At 46.0% G+C, this 26,763-nt stretch overlaps 1 protein-coding gene and 1 long non-coding RNA gene across 14 annotated transcripts in view; one reads left to right on the top strand and one right to left on the bottom strand.

Annotated features, from left to right (window-relative positions):
* The window catches only part of LOC135905734 (inactive dipeptidyl peptidase 10-like), a 480,802-nt gene that overhangs the window by 303,795 nt on the left and 150,244 nt on the right, over positions 1-26,763 (top strand). For 3 of the 12 annotated variants that reach the window (XM_065436744.1, XM_065436743.1, XM_065436737.1), the window contains exon 1: positions 15,419-15,448. The exons of 8 other annotated variants lie outside the window; for them this stretch is intronic. In XM_065436744.1, the coding sequence (XP_065292816.1) occupies positions 15,434-15,448 (15 nt within the window). In that variant the 5' untranslated portion in view covers positions 15,419-15,433. Of the gene's footprint in view, positions 1-15,414; positions 15,449-26,763 lie in introns of those variants that run through there. One more of the 12 variants, XM_065436728.1, reaches the window with a different exon arrangement.
* Positions 1-26,763, bottom strand: part of LOC135905737 (uncharacterized) — a 131,814-nt gene that overhangs the window by 71,429 nt on the left and 33,622 nt on the right. The gene's annotated exons all lie outside the window — the stretch shown is intronic.

The following is a 26,763-nucleotide window of genomic DNA, read 5'->3' as shown; positions in this document are numbered from 1 at the left end:
ACTAGAATTGGGATATCTGCCGCAGGTAGCCTTTAAAAAATCTTGAAAGTGTTCGGTGAAACACCCTGTATATTGACACGTGTACTTGTTTATCTTTTTCGGCTGACCGCTTTTCACCGTCTAACAAATGTTATCGCTCAGCGTGGGACACTCCCGCATGTGTCGGAAGTTCCTCGAATGTTATCGATCTGCTGTTACTGCGTCAGTTATCGATCTGCGTCAGTTACTGAAGAACTAAAAGAGTATATATAGTGGGTATATAACAAAACATAATATGCATACATTATTAATAGACAGTGTAAAAATGTGTACACAACACCTTATACAAACATTAAAGCATTGCACAAAAATAATAGGACCGGTAGTGTACATATTCGAGGAAAGCCAAAAGATAGTGATTTCGATAAACAATGTAAAAAAATATAGCCACTATAATGTCATAGGACAAAAAATGCAAGAATAATGAGCGAAATAATGAGCTCATAAACAAAAGGGCACATAAATAAAAAACAAAAGAAAATGCATCATGCATTTTATTGAAGTTAGGCGGTGGAATATGAGCTGATGAGGTGGCGGAATTTATCGGGATTGGTTTCGTAGACGATGAAATGAGGAAGGGCGTTCCACAACCGAATGGCGCGAGGAAGCGCCGACCAATTGAATGCACGAGTGTTCCCATAGATGCGCGTGAAGCTGAGGTGATTATATAATAGGCGAGATGTGCAAGGGGCGACTTGAAGCGGTAAGGATTTCCTAGCCGCATGAACGTACCTGTGAAATAATGATATGAGCCCAAAAGCACGTCGAGTGCTTAGGGGCTGAAGTAAAATATCAAGTTTAATTTGTGAGATGCTTGAATTGTAGGCGTAGTTATGTGAGAGTTACCATTATAAGGTACCACTATAAGAAGGTACCAGTGTATACTATATACACCATATATAGACGCTTGCCTTCACATAAAGTCATGAGACAAACAGGTGCCAAAATGCTTCGAGGTATTTCTATCTATCTATCTATCTATCTATCTATCTATCTATCTATCTATCTATCTATCTATCTATCTATCTATCTATCTATCTATCTATCTATCTATCTATCTATCTATCTATCTATCTATCTATCTATCTATCTATCTATCTATCTATCTATCTATCTATCTATCTATCTATCTATCTATCTATCTATCTATCTATCTATCTATCTATCTATCTATCTATCTATCTATCTATCTATCTATCTATCTATCTATCTATCTATCTATCTATCTATCTATCTATCTATCTATCTATCTATCTATCTATCTATCTCTGAGACGTGGTTTGTGTTCGCGTGTTACGAACTCTGTTTAGTGTTCTTGCTGTTTCGCGTGTGGAGGAAACTTACCTCGCGAAAAATACGAGGAAACATATCTGAAGATCACTTATCAAGTATTCAGACGCCTTCGCAGCAGCGTTCTGTAAAGTCTCGCTATACAACACTCGTAAATGCTCTGGTGCGCCTTCATGCGCTTAGCTATCTCCGCTTGTGTATGCGGGGCAGTATCGCGATGCCAGCCCCTCCCTGGCGCACACTGTCCACTCCTTCCATAGAGGTTGCACACGACGAAACGGTGCAGATGCACGTGGAGATGACTGCGTGCCAGGAACGAGGCGTGTCTCGTAGCACTGCCACCTTCTATCTGATTCCCGACGAAAAAAAGCCTTGGCACTAATGAGTCGAGCTGCATGTCGTTCAAACTGCTCTCCACTCGTCGTGTCGTCGTTCTTTTGCGAGTTATTTAAAGTGGACGTGGGCGGGTCGTCTGTCTCCTTCTCTGATTCCACGCTTCAGAGAAATAAATTATGCCGCTTTGACGCTCCACGTGTCATAATTCGCAGTCGACCGCACCCATTCCTGTCAGCCGCCGACGTGTGCGTGCGAACGAAAGAATTGCGGCGACAGCTGATTCAACGAGATTGAGATTCTTGGACCACGCCTTTCGCAGCGATGTAATTGGCCTCGGGAACGCGAGCGTTCGGCGTCGGCCGTAGGTCTGCCAGCTTTTACGACAGATGGAGCCGCAGTCGCGCCACTCCACTTTAACGCGTCAGGTCGATAAGGCGCCCCAGACCGGCTTCCCCAAGCTCCTCTCTGCGGCAAGCATTCGCAGAGGGGTTCTCTGCCGTCCCCCTGCCTTTTTTGAGTAATGCACTAGACCGTGGAGCGCTGCCTCCATATTTCATCGCGCCGCCGTAAAACTAACGTCCAGCAACACGCAGCTTAAGACGCTGTACTGATTCAAAGTACTACCTAGGGTGATGATATGCGCGGTGCTATTAATAAACGGAAGGTTTCGAGAATGAAAGGTTCGCGAGATGCACCGACCAGACTTTAGTGCAGTTCTCGGAGGATCTCGTTTGAGTATTACTCCAAAACAGCCCTTCTGCCAGTCGCTGCAGGTAAGCGGCAGGAAAACATTGGGCCGCTCATTGCCCTGGGAATCGTAAGAGGAAATGCAGTAACCCGACACGAGGCGCTTCCCTGACTGAGCAGTGAGCCCCACAAATTACTGCGCAGCGCACACGTGTGCTCGCAACGGCTGGTGTAAGCGTGCGGCACACTTTACCTGACAAAATGAGTGAGTGCAAATTGCAAGCTCGTTTGGCTTCACAACTCAAAGACGCGTCGGGCACACGCAACGCCAACGAGCATTCTCACCATAGCCGTCGCCACAAAAATGTTCCATTCCAACTGGGTGGAAAAGAAGAGGGAGGGAAAGATGGCGAGTGCAGCCCATGGAAGTGCGCTCGTAAATGTATCTCGTATTTGGTCAACAATACAACGTTATGACAATATGCACCCTTAAAGCGTCGCTATGACGCACGGGGCAATGACTTTCCTCTGTCCTCCGTCAAGGTCTTACACTTTCTTTTTTCTCATTGTTTCTACATTTCGAACAATGGTTTCTCTGGCTGACAGGCACTTGCTATTGCGCTTTCCTTCGCATATTATTTAATTATACATATATTTATTATATGAAGTAACCGACAATCAAGTCAAGAAAAGCATAAGCGAAATTAACTGTGATGTTTAATTGAAACGTAGAAATAATAAGGAAATGAGCACTAAAAGTGGACGAAAAGAGAGAGAGAGGGAGAGAGAGACAACTTTATTTATCCCATCTTAAAGGGAAAGGAAGTGCGGGAAGAAGGCGAGGGAGGTTATCCTACTCGCGGTAGGCCTCCTCTACCACCTCAGCCCACCTCAGGATAGCTTCCTGAAGTTCGGGGTTGTAGCTGCGCATGGCAGCCTCCCACAGCTCCCTACTACTTAAAACTCTACAAAGGTTAGGAGGAGGGGAGTGGTTCTTGCATTGCCACATAATGTGGTCAAGGTCCGCTCTGCTAGCAGGACAAAACTTGCAGGCTGAAGTAGGGTATATTCCCGGGTGAATTTTGTGACGTAAGGCAGGAGATAGAAAAGTGCGAGTCTGTAGTTTACGCCATAGTACCTCGTGTATGCGTGACGACCGAATCATTAAAGGAGGGAGGGTTAGGCGACCTAGGCGGTAATGCCCGCAAATGTCGTGGTACGTAAGTAAGCTGTCTTTGGAAGTGAATGCTAGAGGGAGATTATTGGCGTCTGAACCGTCCCCTGCCTGTGCTCGGTTCGTGAAAGCTCGAGCACTTAGGTGGGCCGCTTCATTGCCGATTAGGCCTGCGTGAGCAGGTGTCCAGATTAAACTCAGAAGTTGGGCTGGCGGATTGTGAGATAGAATGGCCAGGGCTGTCCTGCAAACCCTACCCGCTCCAAAGTTGTGTATGGCAGTTTTGGAGTCACTTACTATGACAGAGTAATTGGTTATTGTTGCAGCGAGTGCCACCGCCGCCTCCTCTGCCTCCTTCGAGGAAGAGGCTATAATGGATGCTCCCGTCGCAATACTGCCAGTGGAGTCAACGACTGATATGGCAAATTTATGTCCACATGGATACTCTGCGGCATCGACATAGAGCACGTCTTTGTAGTTAAATAACTTTTTCTGCAGGGCTTTAGCTCGTTGTTGCCTTCTATGCTCGTGATGAACAGGGTGCATATTCTTAGGTAGAGGAGGGATATGAAAGTGCTCATGTATCGAGTGGGGAATATTGAATTTCTCATTGGTCATGGGTGCTGGGGCAATACTTAGGGAGTTTAGGATGTGCCTACCAGTGTGGGTGTTCGATAAGCGCTGGTATTGAGCGGTCAGGTGGGCTTCTGCGAGCTCACTAAAGGTATTGAAGGTACCTGTAGCCAAAAGTCTCTCAGTAGAAGCTCTACTTGGCACTCCAAGGGCAAATTTGTGGGCAAATTTGTAGAGTCTGCGCATCAGTGAGTTAACTTTATCTTCCTCGGCCCTAGTTAAGTGGAGATAGGGTAGGGAGAATGTGATTTTACTGACAGAAAACGCCTGTACCAGTCTTAGCAATTCTGCCTCGCGGAGACCTCCGTGCTTATTGCACACCCTTCCTATTAGCCGTGTGGTATGACCTACGCTGGCAGTAACCGTTTGAAGTGTATACGTATTGAGTCTGTTAGATTGAATGTGCATGCCAAGTACACGGATTTTGTCTACTACGGGAACTTCCTTCCCGTTAATGTTAATCTGAATGTTCGGCGTAACACGTTTATTTGCGGATAGAATTAACAGCTCAGATTTGGTGGGCGAGCACTCGAGGTTCATGAACCCAGCTCTCGTAGCCACTGCGTCTGCAGCCTCTTGTAAGGTATCTTGAATGTAGCCATCCGAGCCACCCTTAATCCATAAGGTAATGTCGTCTGCATATAAAGAATATTGGAGATCCGGTATTTGTGCTAGCTTCCCAGCAATAGATCTCATAGCTAGGTTAAATAGAAACGGCGAGAGCACAGAACCCTGAGGAGTGCCAAAGCTACCTAGGGTGATTGGGGGCGAAGTTTGATCATTGAGACTTATGATAGCTGTGCGATTGGTAAGAAATTCGCGGATGTAGTCATGCATTTTTCTACCGCAGTTAATAACATTCAACTCACGTAAGATAGATCCATGATCTATGTTGTTGAATGCACCGCGAAGGTCGTGTCCTAAGATGGCTTGGGTGTCTTCACTAAACGTAGGAGTGAGAAGGTCATGCTTGAGCCTTAGCATGGCGTCCTGGCAAGAAAGCGACTGGCGAAAGCCAATCATCTCCGGCGGGAATAACTGATTGTCTTCCGCGTATTTATTGACGCGATTAAGCATGACATGTTCGAGCGTTTTGCCCAAGCACGACGTGAGGGAAATAGGTCTAAGATTAGCTATGTCAGAGGGTTTATTGGGTTTGGGAATAAAGATTACTTTAGCAGTTTTCCACGAGCTCGGAAGAGAGCTGTTATCGAAGCAATGGTTATAGTATTCTGTGAGGGCAGAGATTGATTTGTCGTCCAGATTTCGGAGTAATTTATTATTTACATTATCTATACCGGGAGCAGATGTAGTTTTAAGGGAAGCTAAGGCATGTCGCACTTCTGCCTCCGTTATTGGGGCGTCTAGAAGGTCGTTAACATCGCCTGTATAATCTGAATTTTCATGGGTTGTGGTAGGAGGGAGGTGTAATCGTGCAAGCTCCTGAAAAAATGGGGAATATTATCCTTGTGTTTGTGCAATAATTGAGTGATGTAGTGACTGTGTTGCGCGCGCGAGGTCGAGGGATCAAGCAAATGTCTCAGCAGTTGCCAAGTCTTTTTACTACTGAGATTACCATGCATGCTCTCACATACTTGGCCCCATTGTTGATTAACTAGTTGGGTCGCATATGCTTGTATGTCATCGTCAAGTCGAGCTACACGTATGCGAAGCCTGCGGTTATGGCGGCGTCTTTTCCACCGCTTTAATAGTGATTCCTTCGCTTGCCACATGTGTAATAGTTTGGCATCAGCTGTTTGAAAAGGAGCATCAGGTGGCATAGTTGTAGTATGATTGTCAACGTCCGTTTGGAGTTGACTAATCCATTGCTGTAGATCAAGAATGGAATTGGGAGCATTATTTGCACGAGTTTTCCGAAATTTGTCCCAATCCGTAAGTTTGGGAGGCAGAGTGTGAAAGGGCTTGTGAGAGAAGGTAACAGAAATCTGTATGACGTAGTGATCGCTACCAAAAGAGAACTTGCCGCCGGTTGTGGGAGCCGAACCCACATCTTCCGCATTGCGTCCGCGAGGCTGTACCATTTAAGCTAATTTTTCAGGCCAACATCTCCGGCATTTCATTAAAGCTTGTATTTCTCTCTGTCTCTATTTGGGTTCATTGTTTCTTTGCGTGATTGTGATTACTATCACTAACAAAAAATCGAGCCCCTCGGTTTTTCCCTTTGCTCGTCTCGCTCGTTGCATAGCCAGGGCCTCGGATTTGACGGTCTCGATGCCATGAGGCAGCATACGAGCGTTTATTTGCCGGTTGCCTGCTCTTAAGCTCGCTTACTGCATGCGACACCTGCGGTTAAAAGGATGTTTCACATCCGCCGCTATGGCCGTGACCCGTGAGTGAAGCTGGCTAACACTGCCACGGATAATTCAGTACACATACACAAATAGTACCAAAGAAAGTTGACGGGAGGATGACGACCTCGGTAGCTTAATTGGTAGAGCGCCGCAGGCGTAAAGCACCCCAGGCGTTTGTCCGTTCACTTCGTAAGGTAAATAAATGTATAGTTAGATAAGCTACGACGGAATCCGTAGTAGCGGGCGCCGAGTCACCTCTGAGCTGCGTAGTGTTCTTGAGCAGGATCTGATACTCAGTGCACCGGATTACTGATGCATACATTAGGCCAAAATTCGTCCGAAGCGACGGGGTAAGCGGAAAAGTTAAGCTTGCGAACCTATAGAAGATAAGCATGAAAACACCATACGAGTTGTCTGTATGCCTCTTAATTGTGTTATACACAAAGTGTCTTATTTCGTTTTTAGATAATTACCAAGCGCATGCCGGTTATTCTTTATTTTCTCTCGTGTTTTTTTTTTTCTTATTTGTAGACGCATTCCCTGACTGACGGCTAAAAGGGGGTCGTGATTAAAATGTGGCTCACTTACGCTGCCGCATACCCCGCGTTTAATTTTCGCCGTTTCCCGTCTAGCTTCTCATCTCTGCGTGTCGTTTTCCTGCTACGTTCTCGTCGGTTAACCTGACTCGGCATCCATTAACGATGGAGCTTCGTGGAGCGAGCGAGGCTCGAATGAGGGCACGCTTTACTGAACGTGAGCTACGTGGCCGTTGGAAGGTGCACGGCTAATATCTCGGGAACATTATGATGATGTTGATGATGATGGCGGCCTCTCCGTTAGACGTTTGTGCCTTCTTTCTTTTTCTCTGCAAACTTCTTTTTTCTTCTCTCAACCGCATTACTTGAGTTCTAGCGGTATGTGTAGCCTGCATGCTGTGCTCGCAGCGGAGCTTCAGGTGGCGAGTCTTGTCCGTTGATAGAAACTAGGAGTAAGTATGTTTGTTTTTTTTTTTTTGCCTGCAACGAGAGTTGCAGTAAGAAAGAGCTTGAAACACGGATTGCTCCTCTCTTCCGTCTGTTCCATTGCGTCGCCCATCGTAATAGTTGCAGTGTCGTCGCCGTTGTCGTCGTTGTCCTCAGTTGTCGTTGCATACAGACGGGGTAGTTCGCAAAGGAGTGGTGGAGTTTCGCTCATGGTTAGGGAAGGCGGGGAAGGCTGCAGTGAAGGGGGTTAAGAATCGGAAGGATCGGTTGAAGTCGTGCGTAACGAAAGCGTACCGCATTGCGCCGCGATCATGTCTCTATTTAGACGCTTTGGCTGGCATTGTTAAAGCTGCATTCAAAATAGAATATTTTAGCCTTCCACCACTTAACCGACTGCCTACATTTTTGCATTAGCGAGCAGGTCTCACGGATGATAAGAAGCTGATAGGATTGCGCGAAAACAATCGTTCTATTGTACTAGTCCTGATACCTGAAAGAATGATATATAACAAGAAGAAAACAAAAATAAAAAAATTCCGGCTGCTCTCTTTAGCGAGTGTCCTGGTATTTCGCTCACGTCGTGTACGCAACGATCGCCTCAGCACGTGCATATATTCACTCTCGTTGTCTCCAAACAAAGAAAAAAAAATTTGAAGGCGCTTCTCATTGTGGGCACTGCTTTCGCAAACATTAAACGGTACTAGCTGAAAAAAATGTTAAACAAAAATTCTTAAACATCGGCATGAATTGGGCCAACGATAGAATGTCTTGACGGAATTAGTAGTGTGTAATTAAATAACATGAGCGCGACACGTGCAATTATGTGCTGCTATTCGATTCACATGAACGTGCTATAGGGCGGCGGATACTCGATCAGCTTCGCTTGGGACGTGATTGGAAACCCCTGCGTCTCGAAACAAAGTCCCTTTTTGTCCTCTGGCTCTAAGTGCTCAAATCAAGGACATTTCAGCAGCTAGTGGAGAATGCGGCTTGTTACCAACACAGTATATATAGCGCTTCAACATGGATGTGGATGGTTATCGTTATACAACGAAGTGCATTCAGTACTCATGCGGCGCAATATACAATGCTATGGCTAGGCTTCGAATGGCTAAAACGGAGTCGGCTATGTCCGCCATACACCTTTGAAGACGTTATCATGCAGCGTCAATTTAATATACCTGTGATATACATGTAAAACACCCAGTTTTAACTGCAGAAGCGAAGTTTCTCGGATACATGGGTACATTATGTCAGATCCGCCCGCAGGTCTACAAGGACAGGTCGGCGAGTGAAAATGAGAACAGCTGCGCAGACGCATTAGTCATACCTTCTATTCATGTGTCATCACCCAGCCGGCTGTGCTACTTAGCTTCTTAACAACTGTGGAAGGAAGGAAGGAGCAAATGATAAAGGAAAGGCAGGGAGGTCAACCAGGACTGAGCCCGGTTGGCTACGCTACACTGGGGAAAGGGAAAAGGGGACGGTAAGATTAAAAGAAAATAAAGTCTACTGGGTATATCGTTCGGTCACTCAGTCCGGGTCACAGACGCTGACTCAATCCAGTAGCTTTCAAATATCGCAGCAGCGCTTTTATGGCCTTTTGTAGCTGCGATATGCGAGGTCATGGTCCCAAGATCTTGTACAAGGTGAACGGTTTTCTATCGAACTGGTTGAGAGCTGTGCAGAGGTCATGTCTTTCATTTTCAAAAGATGGGCATGAGCACAGTAGATGTTCTATAGTTTCCTCGACACCGCAGGCATTGCACTGGGTGCTATCAGCCATTTCCATCAAAAACGTATATGCATTGGTGAATGCGACGCCCAAGCGTAAGCGGCACAGCATTGTTTCCTCATTACGCGGAAGCCCTGGTAACAGCCGCAATTGCATAGATGGATCGAGGGAATGCAATCGATGTTGGGTGAATTCAGGTGTGTGCCACTTCTCCAATGTCATACGGTGCGCTAGCTTGTTTAAGTGTTGAGCTGCTGTCATTCCGCGATAAAGGTACAGAAACAAGGGTTGCTCCTTCGTGTGCTTTCCTAGCAGCTTCGTCAGCGAGGTCGTTGCCGGTCAGGCAGCCACTGAAACACGACGTCGTGTCCTTTCGCTATCGTACGATCGTGCATTTCTCGTATCTCCGACACGAGTTGTTCACAGGACCCGCGACGAAGAGATGACAGAATACATTGCAAGGCCACCTTCGAATTGCAGAATATTGCCCACCGATTAGCCAGTTGGTTGTTAATATAATCAACGGCACTTCGGAGGGCAACAAGCTCCGAACCGGTCGATGTTGTTAAGTGAGAAATCTTGTATCGGATGCTTAGTGATCGTGATGGTACAACCACTGCGCCGGTGGGGCTGGTCTGAGTGGAAGAGCCATCCGTATATATGTGGACTCGGTCAAAGTAGAAAGTGTGCAAAAAATCCAGAGCTGCTTGCTTCAAGGCCAAGGTAGGTAGGTCGTTCTTCTTTCTTATCCCTGGAACCGTAAGACGCACTTGAGATTGTTTTAAACACCACAAAGCTGAGGTTGAACGTGCTGAGGGCGTGAAGCCCGTTGGTAGGGAAGCACGATGTATGTTGACCTCGTTGGAGAAGGACGCCTGCGGTCGTCGATCTGGAAGGCAGGCAGGCAAGAGAGCTTGATTGCATCCGTGAAACATGACGAGCATGGGCCCTAAGCGTGTCGGTGCTAATGTAGGTCGTGATCGGATGGTTTTGAGCCATTATAATCGTTCCTACTGTTGAAGCGCTCCGCGGAAGGCCTAGGCAAACACGTAGTGCCTGTGCACGCTCTGAAGTTCTCGAAGATTTGACTTACATGTTTTAGCAAGCACGGGAGAGCTGTGGCGTAGGAATCCGATAAAAAGTGCTCGATATAACAGTAGCATGGAGCCCACTGACGATCCCCATGTTTTTCCGGCGATCAACTTGAAGTCGTGAACAATAGATGTGAGCTTCTTCAAGTGTGCAACGTGAGGGCTCCAAGAGAGGTCCCGGTCAACAATGACACCCAAAAACCGATGATTTCTCTTGTAGCAGATAGGCTGGCCATTGATGCATACTGGATAAAGTGCTGCAATCGCCTCCGCTCTGCGAAAAGTGAGCACTTAGTTTGCATAAGAGGTCATGGTACTCATTTCGAGGTCAGCGCACTGCAATGGCTATATTGTGATCTGCCTCGCAACAAGTTTTCTAAGCAACTTCAGAAGAAGCAGTTACAATGTGACGTTGCGGTCGCTTCCGTCTCACTTTGTAATTGAAAAAAAAAAGGGGGAACCACGCGCTTCTGCGATGACCATATGCAAGAAGCATATGGGCTTATGACAAGTCCACTTGTTGAAACGTTGGCTCGCGCTTTTACCTCGTTCTCGTTTTCCTCATCGTCCAAGTAATAAGTGGTCCATACGTACTGATTCGTGTCGTAGCACGCTTCACAGGAGGCGAAGCTGCGTGCAGGGGTTCAGGAAATAGGGTGTGCATTCGTGAATCCATTAGTGCTCTATTCCATGGGTCGATGGAAATTCGCGAACGCCAGCTTGCGAAGCCTACACGCAGCGTCTGTTTTTCTGAAATCCGGACGGGAGAGCTCTGGTGGCTACTGGTCAGTATATATATATGCAGGGGCTTTCGCCTAAATGCCAGTCTCCACACTACACAGTTGACATCATGCGGAAAATCTTGTTTAATATTTGAACAGAGAAAAGCCGAGAGTGTCCGCGGTTTTTCTCCGTTGGGGAAACTAATGCCCGACTATTCTTCGCAAGCAACCATGGCTGGGTAGACCTCATTTCGCCGGGCTGGAAAGAAAAACGAAAAGAAAAAAGAGTAGGGGGTGCAGAGAGAGAGAGGAGGGCAGCGCGGCTTCACGTTGATAGCTGCCGGCGTGTGTACAACGCTTGTGTACGGAACACCTGTGCCCGACGCGAACCACTTTGATTAACGGCGTGCTAGAAAGTGCGCTTAAGCGGCCGTCTAGCGCGCCGGTAGAACGAGCCGTAGCTATTTTCTCTCCTTTCGCGTATTCTTCCTTTTACAGCTGTAACTGCTGTGACAGTCTTTCTGCGCACACAGCCTGCCCAGTCGCCGGGGTTTAGAACAGCTATCGAAAAGCGCAGACGCCTGTAACCTCAGCATTGGCAGTAGCAGCAGCAAAAACGAGAGCACGAGGGTCAAGTTAGCAAAAAAATAAAATAAAATAAAACATAAATGAGCGTGAAAGCTTAAGCTATAGGTGACCAAAAATTTCAAAGTGGCTGCTATGTCAACATAGCACCTACAATGTTTTAACAGTTCAGTAGCATATTTTTTTACTAGCAGTCTAGTTTCCCAGTCCTCCATGTTCGGAAGAACCTTGGTGAAGCGCAGGACTGGATTATTGCCTCTGAATAGCATTTGTCCGCGTAATCCGCTGTTTGACCTAAGCATCAAACATCAGTCGTCTCTTTCATCGCGGTTTAATAAAAGCACGAATGAAAGGTCTCTCCGAAAGTGGCATTCGCTGCCATTATGTTGAGAAAACGCGCTGCGTTAAAGCCCTTCCACCGATTTATTCCTCAGAACATTAAAGGCCCTATAATTAATGCAAATATGGTCCAGCCTGTCCGCGCACACAACATATCATCGAAGGAACCCGGAAGAAATTGTGCAGCGCCATCTCGTCATCAACAGTACAGGCTCTGCAGGTTGATCAGGAACATATAAGGACGGTCCGCGTCAAGTTACTGAATCTACAAGCTTCTGCGACACCGTCGGCAAGCGCACACACGGAAGTAAAACATTGTCTGAGGCCATATAAACTAAACTGGTCAAAGTGAAGTTCGCAGGACATAGTGTCTAGCAGCAGAACCACCAGCAGCACTTTGGTGTGCTTGCGCTGTCTGTCGGCCCGTATGATTGCAGTCTGATTGATCTTCTGTGTATTAAGTTTCCTAGACGGCCTAAAAGAAAAGGCGGGTACCAGTTATTAAACTCAAATGATTTCAATAAATATCTGCTGTGGATGAGTGCTGAGGCCCTATAACGTAAAACTATTCCAGTATGTTTTTATTCCGATCTCCTGACGTCAAGTTTGCGTAACCACCGAGGCAAGCATCGGGTGGTGACCCGCAGGGTTGTCTGAAGAAACCAATCAAACGCTCTCCTCATTTATAGGAGGTCGCTTTTGTTTGCTTTAAAAACAAATAACTTTGCCTAGACTGAGCGGCTTGCCTTATCTAATTGGCTCACAAGAGGCGAGGAGCACGCTCAAGTGGAGAGGGATTTGATGGGGCCGAGCCCCTGCACTGAATATCGATAACCGGATGAAGAGGGTTGTGCCGGCGTCTGCGATTGGTCGGCTTTCATTTACTTAGCTTACGGTCGCTGGTCGAAAATCGCGGCGGCATGAAACGGAAGGCTAAGAATGCTGCTAAAACGGATCCTTAGCAAAGGAGAGTTGGAAAACTAAACATGCCGAAAGTGCTCGAAAACGTTACACAGCCACGCAAGAAGTTTTATTGTATGCAAATAAACCCGTGCTCTCCGGCAGGTGCGAGTAGCCAGTGCCTGAGCGATCGGCGGCAGCCATCTTTTATTCCTTTCGCAACGGAGCAGCCTGCGGCTATTCAGAAAAGAAATCAGTTTTATTCCGCATATTAATGGCTCTTTAACGCGTACACGTCACTCTGACTCGATAATATTTCGCGGTTTTGTGACGTCGCGTGACAGGCAGGTGAAGTGGATGCAGCCCTAAAAATTTTGATCAAAAGCCGAGGTGTAATTGCGAGAATGCGTCGCATCAGAAATAACTATTTTTCTTTTGTTCGGTCCAATCATGCATAATCAGTGTATAACGTCATATCAGATGGAGAGCTATCGCGGTTTTCGTGACGTCGCGTGACATACGGTCGACGTGGGGGTGGTCGAAAAAAGTTTTTGACCAAACGGAAGGGGCTGATTGCCGAATTGGAATAGAAAAGTTTGTAATACCATTATGTTATAGCGCCCCTGATTAAGTGTTTGCAGAATTCCCGCATGAGAACTTAAATTGCGTTTACAGTCTATGCATGACGGTAGAATAAATACTGTAGCTCTTTTAAACAGGCACACTGTGACTAAACCGTACATTTAACGGTGTAGAGACGGTTTTACGGGCAAGAACTTTCATGCAGTACTGTTGAAACCAACTGATCTTTGTATCAAACACGTTAAGTGAACGTAACGCCGCAGTGGTAGGAGTGAAGTAGATTCGATGTCCTGTGACACATTTCTTTCCTAAGGCAATATCACCTAATCACCTTGGCTTAATTAAATCGATAGCACGAAATCCTTTGTGAAATACTTAGGGAGCGCCTTGCAATGGCTTTTGCGCGCACGATCGTTCATCTGGGCCTGAATGATCAAAGGTTGTTCGTAAGTGACGTTTGGTCTCTTTCGACCGCTTCCCCTAATGATATGTCAAACATTTCGATCGGCTGTTACCTGCTCTTACAAACACTTCTAGCATGGTATGGTATGAATAACTTTATTTAGGTCCTGAGGGATCAGTCTGGGACTGATGCGGGCCGCTCCCACGTCGGTACAGAGAGGCCGAGCCCCTCTGCCGTCACACGGGCCCTCTGGACAGCCCTGAGTTGGTCCGCCAGCACTTCACTGTGTAGCATCCGATGCCACCACTGTTCACCTCGAAAACCATCACCGGCCAACGCCAAGCAGCGCCAAAGCATGTGCTCTAAATCGAGCAAAACACTTCTAGTGTGGGAACTTTTTTTGTGACTACGGGCCTTAATGTGCGCGTCAGCGACGAGAAATCAAGCTTACCGACAGCAACGTTTATAGCACCGCTATACGGCTGGCACCTAGCAATAGACGCTGCTGTCTACGCCCCTTCCACCCCCCCCCCCTTCTTTTTGTCTTTTGTGCTGAGCACATTCGTCGCAGAAAGTAATGTGTCGTCATCTAGGGAGCGCCTATCTTTTGATGTCGTGCCTTCCTTATTTCTAACGATGGCGGCGTGCTTTGAAATACGTGCTCCAAAATGAAGCGCTCTTGGGCTAAGTGAATCTACGTGTACCTGTGCTCTGAATGGTAAATCCTTTCATTCAGGAAGCGGGACGTATAGTTCGTTTGCCACATTAAAATGCCGTCCTACTGCGCCGGGGAGAACTGAAGCGAGAAGGAAGAATTCAATGACCGAGAAAGAGACGGGATACGCGAAAGGGAATCATGGACGGCCAGACTATATCAAAAAAAGGTGGCAACGGCAACAGCGAAGAAGACGAGCGCAAGTGCCCGGCTGTTCGCCGCGCTCTCTTTTATTAGGCTGTGATCGCGTGTGATAGCGTCTTGGTGCCAAGATGAAAGCCGCTCGAACGCCGCATTGTGCAATGGTCTCTCCGGTAGTATTATGTCCACGAGCGCGCCTCGCCAGGTCAAATTGGACGCGGCGGGCGCTGTGGGGGGAATCCGGCGCGATCGCGACCGTGTATATCACTCGTCAGGGATTACACGCCACCGGGGAAGAGCCTTCGCGCGCGAGGCTTTTCAGCGACAAGCGACGGCCACCCCGCGATGCCCTTCCTCGCGGTTTCGCCAGACGCGCCGCTGCAGCCATTTTCCCCTCAAGGCGCCGCGCGTCGTTCGCACTCTATGCTCCCGCGTGCTGCGCGAGCTCATTGTTCGCACCCGTTTTCTTTCCTTTCGTTTTTTTTCTCCCCCCCCCCCCAACCTGCTGTGCTATCGAAGGGCCAAGGTAAAGATGTTAGTAGAACAATGGGGAATTCGGACGCATCTGTGTCGCCTGCCTTTTGCGCGCTTGTGAGCGCACAATGAGCTGATGCTGTACACGCTGCACTGACGTCGCGAAAGAGAGAAAAAATTTGTTGCGGTGCTGGCCTCAATCTTTTTGTTTTTCGGAACCGCGATAAGATATAGCTGGTAAAAGAGAACGCATGAAAAAGCCGAAGGCGTCATTCGGTTTGGCACTGTTGAGATGGCTACATTCAGGGTAAGTGGGCAGTTGCACCCCACGTAACATTAGGAAATGCCTTTTTTTTTCTGGTTGTTTGTTCGAGTGTTTGTAGTATTTTACTGATACTGTAATACTGGACGTTCTCTATGGCCTCAGTTCGAGTCGAGAGATGGAGTGAAACTAGAACTGTACGTTTGCAGAGGAATTCGAGGATCGCGGGATATTTGTCATTTCCAGCATTCGCGAAGTTATACATTTCGCATCTCGGCCGCAAGCACCTGGATTCCCTGCGGACATGAAATATGGTAATATTAGCAACAGAGACCAAATAAACAACGAAGTAGACTTTGCTTTAGTAGGCAAATAAATAATGTCAGGTATATATACTAGCTTTCATGATCGAATCTTGCGCGGACCAAAGATTTTGTTTTACAGTTCTTTTTTTACTTGCTCCTTTGGTCTCCATACAGCTCTTAAAGCAGTGCGCAACAAAATGTCGATGCACGTTACGGACCGTACAAACTATCAATATTTTATATCGCCTATCTTGATATATATATATATATATATATATATATATATATATATATATATATATATATATATATATATGTCCGTATTGGTAAATGAATGAAATTGTTCTTTTGCATGCAGAAAACGTTAAGGTAAATTCTGTAAAAAAATAACAATAGAATTGCGTGTCACAGGAGTCCTTCAATGCTTTCTTTATGGACTCTGGTGTTAGCTGGAACCTAGCTATAAATGAGCAACTTAATAAAGACAAATGCCTTTTTGGCGATTTATCCCCACTTTACGTATCGAGTATGTCTAGCCTCTTTCGTGGCCGATCCCGGAGATAGTGAAGCCTAAAATGGTTGCGCCAACCCCAATGATAAATCTGGTACCGGTGGTACCAGTGTTATTGGTATTGGTGGTACCACTGCGCGGTACAATATCTCCGGCTGGTACCGGTTGTATCACCGTGCAGTATCACCGCATGGTATCGCCGTGCGATGGTACCGGTGGTAAGGGGAACGTTGCAGTTTGAGACGCTGCGGGCCTCTCAGAATAAACTATATGGTTCATACACCCCATTCGCACCCCCAGCTCGCTCAGGAAGACTTTGTCTTTCATCGAATCCAACACTATGTTGAATCTCCTTCCAACTTTCTTTCTCTTAATTATGTGTGCTGCTCTTTGTGCATAATTGTGCACGAGGAAACTTGCATAAAAACGGACTACGTGGCAAAGATAAAATTTGCCATGAATTCCAACCTCGAAGTGCCGCGGCGCAAGCGCCATTGCGGTGACATGGCCACTTGAACCTGACTGTGGTTACAGAGTGCAACGCGGAGGCGCATGTACGCGTGTATAGAATAAGGAGGAAGGGAGGCCACGGATTCTCAGCATAGCGGCTGCGTTCTTTCCTCGTTCAGTTACGGATTCCATTTCGATGGGGGGCCGGATGGAAGAAGGTGGAATACTTCCGCAACATTGCTGGGGCATATGAAATGTATATCTTGAAAGAAAGCCAGTATATGTGATTCGAGAAACTATCCTTCGGTTTTCTGCAAATGGTTGCTCGTATGTCCCTGCATCGTATCTCTGATTTTACCGAACAACAAAAAAGCGAGACAGAAATCTCGAGCAAATCGATATCAGCAACAGAAGCAGTAGCAGCAGCAAAACGAAAAACAGGCTTCTAAAGGCTTCACCGCATCAGCATTTTTTCCCCTCCATACCACACGCCTTCCTTAAAGGTACGTCTTCTATTCTATGCGGTATATGTTCTGCGTGGTGTCTTTGACTTTTATGCTTTCATCATGACTTATACGGAATAGCTGTAAAGGAGCCACGTCGGAACTATCCGTCGCCTGTGGCGGCACAAAAGGCGACGGAAGGGGGTCGTTTTATATTCACCCCCCCACCCAAAATAAAATTCAAAAAAAATGTCGCAGCCATTCATGCCGAACAGCCTCGGGCGACCTCCTCCGCGAAGCTCGAAAACGGAAAGAGCTGTCCTCCGATATAGAGACCTGTCAGATCTAACTTCGTGCCGCCGATGCCGGAGATTCGTTTTGTGTTCTTCGTATAGGCGTCGCTCGGATACACGGACACCTGCTTTCGAGTAAAGTGGACAGAGGAGGCGTTTCTTCCTTTCTCTCTTCAGCTGCGTCTCTTTCCATCTTCACTTCGTCAGCGTAAGGACAAAAGAGAGCGTACCTCCGCTGGCTCGTCTCCGAAGGAAGTGTCAAGCTACGACACCGTTTGGCGCGAGGACGCGTCGTGGCTGTGCCTTCGCGCTTCTTCATCGGTGGTTAGGCCGCCGCCGCCGATGTTTACTTTGCGCAGAGAAAGGAGACGACGACGACGGGCCGAGCAGAATGCGCGTGATCGACGAGCCGCGTGACCGGAGGCGTGCACCCGCCGGCGCAACGTCCACGGCGCGCGAGGCCGGCAGAGCGCGCGCCGCCCCGCGCGGCGTCGACGCAGAGGCGCGCCGCAACGTTGCACCCGCGGTCGAACGTTGCTCCCCTGCCAGCAGCTTTTGTTTGTCCTTTTCTGGAACGAAGCTGGCTTTTGCCGTCATTCTTCTCGATGGCCATGCGAATGAATACTTTGAAGCCGAGTCTCCTATGAGGGGGTGTGCATGTTCCGAGCTAAAACCGCGTACGAGAACCTCCTGCCCGCATTCTGCGAGCGCGCGAGTGCGGCAGTGTATATGGCAGTGCCCGTGTGTATTGTGTGCGCGCGTGCACAAGCCTAACCTTCGCTTCGATCATGGCTCCAGCAGTGCTCGTGACATTCGACAGCACAGCGTTATGCCCCAGAGCACACACACGCACAAGGAAAGAAAACGTAGCAGATCTAAGCTGCCATTCTCAACCCGCGCGCTACCTTCATCTGAGAGCTCTTGGTAAACGAAAGTTCTTTTCAAAAAATTAAGAAGCGTAACAAATAATATACAAAATTGACTAAACTCGTGAATCTCTGTATATGAAAGCATTTCAAATATTTCGTAACAAGCTGGCCGAGGAATTACGGAAAACACGGGATGCTTACTATTTGCAGGTATTTTCATCATGCATGAATGACAAAAGAAAGAACTATGGAACAGACTAAATATTCTTACGTACAGAAAGCAAAAGAATGATTCAGTTAAAAAGAAAGATAGTTTTAACGGTCATTTATTGGTAGGGTAAGATCTAGTGAACGCATTTAATGATTATTTTGTGCACGCGGCTGTATAACGTTTGTGATCCACCAAATAAAACACAATCTCTTTTCAGGCAATCTGATCAATGGATGTATGTTCAGCATATATAGGACTAAAAAATTCTCGTATCTGCGAGACTGGCGGTATACAGATACAAACTGTAAAACTTGCTATACATAACACAGCTCCTGTTCCGGCTTACATTTACAATTTGTGTTTTTCTACCGGCATATCCCCAGAGAAAATGAAGGTAGCTAAGCTAACAGTGCCATATGAAAAGGGGGATAAGTTAGGTATTAGAAATTATCGCCCGATATCAATCTTCCTTATACTTTCTAAACGTGCAGAAAGAGTAATTTAAAACAAGCTTCTTCATGTTATAATAAATATAACATAATTATGAATGCTCAAAATGGTTTTCGTAAAAACAGATTCACTGAATGACCCCTTATTGATCCAAAAAGTTATGTCGTGCAGAGCTTCAAACATAAGCTATTAACAATAGGCATATTCGTCTACTTTGTACAGGCGTTTGACCAAATAAATCACAGTATTTAATCTACAAATTATACAAATATGAAATTAGAGACCTTTCATTGGAACTACTGAAATCTTATCTCAATAACAGACGCAAATTCTATTTTGTTCGGAAAGTTACTTAAATAACGTGAAAAAATATTCTGTTGTGTTCCACATTAATTATGGACAAGTTGTATGAGGTACCGTGACTCAATGAAACTTGAATAAATTATTACAAATACTAAAGAAAATAATATGCCTAGTCGTTAATGTATTCTAGGTGGCCCATACTGAAAACCTGTTTAAGACATATCGCACACCTAAAGCCCGTACCATGTATCAGCGCAGACTTTTACGTGTATAATATTTTAGTGTCAAACGTAACAATTCTCGTAAAACTCGCGAACTTATCGGAAAACTTATCCTACTATAGCACACGTATACCAAAAGTATTGAAGATATCGTGTTTTATAACCAACTATGGCTGTTAAGTATTTGCCTGCCAAGGCTACTGAATTTGCACGAAATAGCAGGCTCTAATGTGCACGCCCTAACACTATCAGAATTCACTTCTTTGACACTCTCCCTTCTTTAGCCCTTTCTACATATTAGCGTATGTTGTGAAGTTCACGTGTTCATTTTTGCAATATTTCTTGCGGCAACGATGCATTGCCTAAGCAAAATATTTTCTGTACTTATTTCAATACTGAATCATTTCCATCGCTTCTTCTGCAACTGTGTTTTGTACAACGTGTAGCCTTCGTGACGCCACGTAGCCAGAAGTAACAAAGGGATTCGAGGGTTCCAAGCCGCGTCTGTGCCGCTTTTTCCTCAACCTCATCCATTAATTTTTTTTTCTGTAAGCAGAAATCAATAAAGCAAAAAACAAAAAGGAAACTTCGAAGTTTTGCATATTTTAGTGCCAAATTTGCTGTTGGAGCATTACTTGCGAGTATGACTAACTGATGGGCCGCACTCATTGTAATTCGCAATACAGGCGTACACGATGCCGTTAGAGGTAGGGGGCAACAGAGAGGGAGAGAATTAGGTGAGCAACAGCTGTCATTTTGTTCTATTTTCTATAGAACATTTTCACCAGCTAGTTCGCTCACTGTAAACAGATGGCGCTTGCGCTGCGCCTAGCCATTTGTTGCCTCAAGACGTGCCGCGTAGGCTCCGCGGTGGTTCGATCCCCGGTAGCGGTTCTGAGATTAGTGGGATGAAAAAAAATGCTCCTGTACTTAGATTTAGGCGCCCGTTAAAGTGTACCAGATTGTCGAAATCAATCCGGACCACCAGGACTACCGAGGCCTTCATAACCCGCTGTGCAGGTTAAGGACGATGAATCCCACATATAAAGAAAAGAAAAAAAAACGGCTAAATATGTTCTACGTGTATGAGTGAGGCTGTTTCATGATTAGGGGATTGACGAGTATACAGCATTCTCACGTGGATCTCTGTACCGAAAGCTGATCAGCTTGCAGTGTTTCGTGTTCACAATGGAGAAGCTTCGTATAAAGATGTAGTTAACGGGGTCTGCTAACTCTGCTTTTGTGCAGCTATGTCCTCCCAGGTTTTTTTTTCGTCCTTGTTTCTATGCGCCACAATCACGGAATGAAATGTCGAATCGTCATTTAACTCAAACCAAGATGTTGCTGTAGTGGAACAATGTTGCGAATACTGTTGATTAAAGTCAATGTCCCCCGAAAAATATGTTGGCTAAATAGCACCACAGATTTAATAGGCACTCGCTCGCGCTTGTAAATGATATTTTTCTCCTCTCCACTAACATCCAACCCAATTCACTGAAGCTCACTGAGACTCACAGTCACTCGTTAGAGAGTATGCTGACCAATGAGTCGTGCACATACATTAAGTAATAATGTTTGAGGCTAACCCCCGTATGCAGAAATGCAACTTAAGTTGAAGCCCATGCTTGACTTGATCTGAGTGACGCCTATCGGGAACGCGCCGAAGGAAACGCAGTGAGCGTCTTTGGGCACGTTAACGCCAGGCGTCATCTAAATCAAGTCAAGCATGTGCTTCGACTTAAGTTGCATTTCTGCATACGGGGGTAAGTACTTAGTCACGAGGCACAATGTGAACGAGCGACGAACGATATTGCGTCTTTTCTGTAAGCTGCTAGAAAACTTCAAAATATGGATGTTTTAAGCTCGGAGCGTTGCATAAAGAAATCTAGCACAAGGGACACGTTCGGGAGTGATTGCGTAGAAAATAATTAACGTAATGGCATCGTACCAAAAAATGGTTACTGAACCAAAAATATAACAACCTTGCCCCCCCCCCCCCCCAAACCTTTGACAATAAATAAAGAAAAAAGAAGTGGTCAGTGAAAGACCGTTATCTTGATTTAATACAAGGACTGGAAGTACGTACCATTGTACATAGGAAAACAAGCTGTAACCATACCTTCTAAGCGAACCGTATACGGCAATGCTCGTAGCATTTGCACAAGACGTATTGACCTCGGAAAGATGGATATGTGACAGTTAGATGCGTTCTCAAGCTTTGGCCAACATTCCGTGCCCTCACGCAATGATTGCCGGTGACAAACGCCGAAACAGCCGCTTATACTGCGCCGCACTGGCGTCGTGCGTTGTAAACGCAGGTCGCGGAGGCCGGCTGATGGCAAGCAATGGATGCGCCATCATGTGATCAAACATGACGGCGCCCACGGGTGCGCGGTGAAAAGCGTTTGTATCTGATGCACTTGTAGGAACTCCTATATCTCTTAAAAAGCACTGACATAAACAAAAGAAAGGTTGCTGCCATCCCCGACATGCACGGGCTCTCCCATAGATTAAAGAATATTGCTGGAAGGAGTGGCGTGAACGTTGTATTTTCGGCACCTAATAAATTGGTCAGCCTGTGTAGAAACCCAAGGCCAGAAAGAATCACACGTACCACATGCGAAAAGGAAAATAAAAATAAATTCATTGATTGCATCGCGGGTGTGGTATAGCGCATTTCTCTCGGGTGTGGACGATCCTACATTGGTCAAACAGGTAGATGCATAAATGACCGGCTACGAGAACAGAATAACGAAGTAAGCAACGTGGCTGCCGACGGCTTTCTTGCCAGCCATTGCCAGAGATGCAAATGCAATTATTATTATTATTATTTGTTGTGAACACATATATACAATTAACAGGAAAGGGAAAGCGAAGAGCAGGCTGGCAACTGCCACCGGAAGGGGCACAACGCCTGCCTACTCTTCAGAAGGGAGGTGACAGCAGCACAGAAATGGAAGATAGGAAGGAGGGGAGGAAAAAGGAAAGGAAGAGCAACAGGACAAATCTAAAGACTGAAGTAGAACACAGTACATATCACACACAGTAGGGCCGGTCACTGAAGGTCGCGCAACTACTGAATGTTGAATAGAATAATTTCGACGCTATATATACAAATGTGAACCTAAGTTAGTTAACTCTGGAATGCAAACCCAGATTTAAAGAAACAGTCATTATGAGTAGAAGCAGATATGAGATGACGCGCTTGATAATAGAAGCTAGACACATATCAAGATTTGGTGACACATGCGTCAGTAAACTTTCCATTTCATTATCCCGAAAAGAGCTCGATTATCTTTGTTCACGTTGAACGTGTAGTTGTCTGTGAATATGTGAGGCAAAAAAGTGCTTGCATGTGGTTGCCTGTATTTTTTGTGTGTTTACCAAGATTTCACACGTGTTGTATGACATTTTGGGGGTATATATATAGCGACAAGAACTGGAAATAAATCTATTGTTGAAAGTTAGCGCTGTATGTGCCAGATGTGCCTTTCTGTTGTCCTTATCGTTCAGCTTGCGCTACAACAAAATAAGATTTTAGTCCACGTTTTTCTGCGCTGTCATTTTATTTTTATTTTTTATTTTATTACGTGCTACGTTATGCTTCGCAACGACTACGGCGCAGAAGATAAATTTTCCTCCCTCTTTATTTACCGTAGAGTGCAATCCGACACATAAGATTTGTCACAGTAGACGTGTTTCCCTTTCTTTCTTCTTTCTGGAAGGTGATTAATCGAAATTACTCTCTTTCGGACCCCAACGTGGGAGCTATTTATTACCAAGTATTGTGGTTAATTCGTGCCCGAAAATTTTCTACAAATGTTACTAAATGGAATTCTGGCGCAGCAGTATCTACGGCAGCCGCAAGCACGGTGGTTCAACCGGCATGGAAACGATCGGCAGTCAACTGATTCATCTGAACTTCGTCTTCAAACAACTTTCGACTTTGCAAAACTGATTATTTTCAACAAGATATTGTGTTATAAGTGCAAGAATTCGCGATGATTACAGATGCGCGCATTGACTAATTACCTCGCTGTGGCTAGAGGGCTATGAGTGCTTGGAAGTTTTAGAACTATAAAGAGCAATAACTAACGCCACGATATCGTTTAAAGCCAAAAGCACGAAGATTAACCAAATTCAAGTAGTAACCACGATTCCCACCAGGTTTCCTGAATGATTGCAGCGCAGAGTTTTCTTTAGTAATTTTTGTAGGGAACTCTGTGGCCCATGCCTAGCGCATCGGTACGACATTCTCGGCGCCATGGACTTTAGGATGCGCTGCCAGTGTTCGAAGCCAGAAGCTTCCGCGTTTCCGCCAACTGTGACCAAGATATATATATTTTTAAATAACACCTTATCATAACATAGGTTGGCGCCTTTAGATGGCACCGGCTGCTTCTCGTCACATGGTAAAGAAAATTAAGTCACAGAAAGCACCGCAGAACTCTGAACACAGTCAGTAGAGCACAAGCACTCACGGTGTTCTGCGCATGAATTCAGGAAGCCGCAGAAAATTGTGTACAGCAGCACACAGACATGTATGCAGACCAGCACAGTTCCATAAATAAATCAAGGTACTTGAAGTTGTCCGTGACAGCAGAGTTTTTCAGACGAGAGAGTTATAGTTACACGGCATACCGCATGACTACATAACATGGATATTACGAAGTTAAGCTGACACGAAAATTCAGCGTAAGCCTAGAATCCTACTACTTGGGGTCCACCCTGGCCCGCCCTGTACGGTCGCTGAATGCGAGTGTATCATCAAGTGCGCTATAAGACGCTCGTCTGCTCAACATGCAATGCTATCAGGCTGAAAGGGTTCTGTATGCGTCACCTGCGTCATACACTGTATACTCAAAAGCCGAACTGCAAGAACGGCACGAAGGAGACGCTCTCCTGAAGCGCATCCGTTCTTCCCTGATACGTGAGCACGTGCAAAGGCCCTTGAGATCAACATGAAAGGGGCTTTCGACGCTGTTCAGTGCAAGCGGAGCACCGAGCGCGCCGAATGACGCCGTGGAATAGAGCTCGCCGAATTTGAGAAGCCCGTCCCACAGCAGCGCGCCATCGTCTGGGTATTGAAGCTTTTTGTGCTGCGTTCGCCCGCTCGAAGCTTCGCTCATCGACCGTGGCGCTCGAGTTCCAATTCAATTACGGGACGAGAAGAAGATATATTTGTCCTGTTTGAGCGCGAAAAAGGGTGGAGTCTTCATTTTTGGCGGAAGAAATAGAAGCACAGCATTCGGTTTGCAAAACCGTCTCCCCCTCCCCAATCCTTCCCTCTCCCCCCCCTTCTTGTTTCGTGTTTGCAGAGAGATGATGAAGTAGCACGAAAAAAAGAAAGAGGGGTAGGGGGGGGGGGAGGCAGGTGCGCCTGTTATACCCGTTACAAACTCAGCAAAACTGTGAAGTCGCATGGTACTTGTGCCGGGACATTCTACAATCGTCTTCTTTCATTATCTGCAATATGCTGAGCAATTTACGTTCTTTCCTCTCTCCATGTGCATATTTAGCGACGTCTAGAAGAAATTTAAGAAAAACTTTGCTTTTGAAATTTCAGTCAGAGAAATAACTCCTCCGTTTACCTTCTAAAGTGTGGTGAACGCTAATCTTCGTTCGCGACGGCTCCAACTGCCTTACACTAACAGTGCTCACATGCGGGAATCAATTAAGTGGATGCCCAAGTCTGATTGGGCGCCAACAATTGTCGTCGTTATGAAAGCGTATGACATATCCCATGCTATAGAATATGTATCGTCTCAACCACTGCATCGTGTCGTATGGTAGTGTACGATTATACCGGACGTTTGAGGGCACCAATTCTGTTGGATATAACTATAGGTTATAGTTCATATTAATTATTAGCCGAATCTACTGCTTTAAGATCACTACTGGGCCCACCCGCATAATTTAGCGTTGTCTCGTATGCGCCTGAAAGTATCGGGATTTTGACCATTCAGATTACTGGGCGTTCAGTTTACTGCTTGCAAAACAGACGTGGCAACTGTCGTAAGCACTGTATTGAACGCACAGTAACCTGCCCGAAATTCATGTACTTTCATGCATGTGAGACAAAAACAGCTCTAAATCACGCGTTTCGTGAAACTTTTCGCAATAACATTGGAGACCGAAATCGAGCACGTCGGTAGTTCTGATCGCTGCTGACGAAAGCGATGCGTGGGCTATGAGTAATTCAAGGGTTCTAAATCAACTTTGATCATCAGAGCTTCTTTTACCTGCACCTAATGCTTGGCACGCGAGCGTATTTTGCATTGTGCCCCGCCGAAATGTGGTCGCCTCGGCTGTGAAACGTCAGCGACGAAGCGCAACTGCCGTTGATGCAGGGCATTTCAAGGTTCGGGCACTTCGAGCTTTGGGCTGTAGGTCTGTGAATGCTCGTGCTCGGCGCCAATCGTTGTTAGCTATATACAGGGTACTCCAGCTAACTTGTGCCAAACCTATAAAATTCCCCTGTATGGTACGAGGATGCAAATAACTTAGCATCGTTCACTGTCCTCTTGAGTAACACAGAGTATCTCTTACGTTGAGCTTAACTCGTTATTTAACAGTAATTCATTATCCTAGTTTTCCATGTATTGCTTTAAACACGAAATCTTCGATGTATAAGTTGTAGAGCTTGTAGCGGAAAAAAATTTATAAAGAATTATTTTTCATGAAGATCGGTTTTAATTTTTCCGGGCTATAAAGAATGCACGCTAGATTTGAAGAAGTACCACGTGACTGGATGCTTGCATGCAGCGACATTAGCGTCCTCAAACATGCTTCCAACGAACGATCAATTAAGAGCGAGCGCAAAAACAGGCCGCAAGCAAAAATGAGATGCGATTGCCACAGCCGTCGGCTCCGATGCTTCACCACACCCCGCCAAAACCTCATCGCCTTTTGCGCAATCGGTGAACCGCAAGAACGCTGATAAGGTTTCAAGAGTCGGCATGCGCTCTTTATTGTATATCCCATGGATTCAATTGCTCCATATTACTTCAACCGGCAAAATATTTCGTCGAAAGTGAAAGCCAAGACCGTATTCTTCGATCCATCTCTGTTGCTGAAGGCTTCATTATGCGGTCGGTATGCTTGAAGCATCGATTAGTCGTAGGTAGCCTGTTTGAGGGCACTAATGTCGCTGCGCACGAGCGCCTGGTTACGTGGTGCATTTTCAAACAAGTTCTCCACCGTAAATTTTGCGTCGAAATTTTGTATTTTAGAAATTGGCAAATAATTATTGGTAATTAATTATCTCAGCTCATAGCACATGATACTTTGAGTTGCTCAATAGG

Source organism: Dermacentor albipictus, chromosome 1 (assembly GCF_038994185.2).
Source record: "Dermacentor albipictus isolate Rhodes 1998 colony chromosome 1, USDA_Dalb.pri_finalv2, whole genome shotgun sequence".
NCBI classification, from domain to species: Eukaryota; Metazoa; Arthropoda; class Arachnida; order Ixodida; family Ixodidae; genus Dermacentor; species Dermacentor albipictus.
The sequence above is the reverse complement of the archived record's forward strand: the minus strand, read 5'-3'. Positions and strand labels throughout refer to the sequence as shown.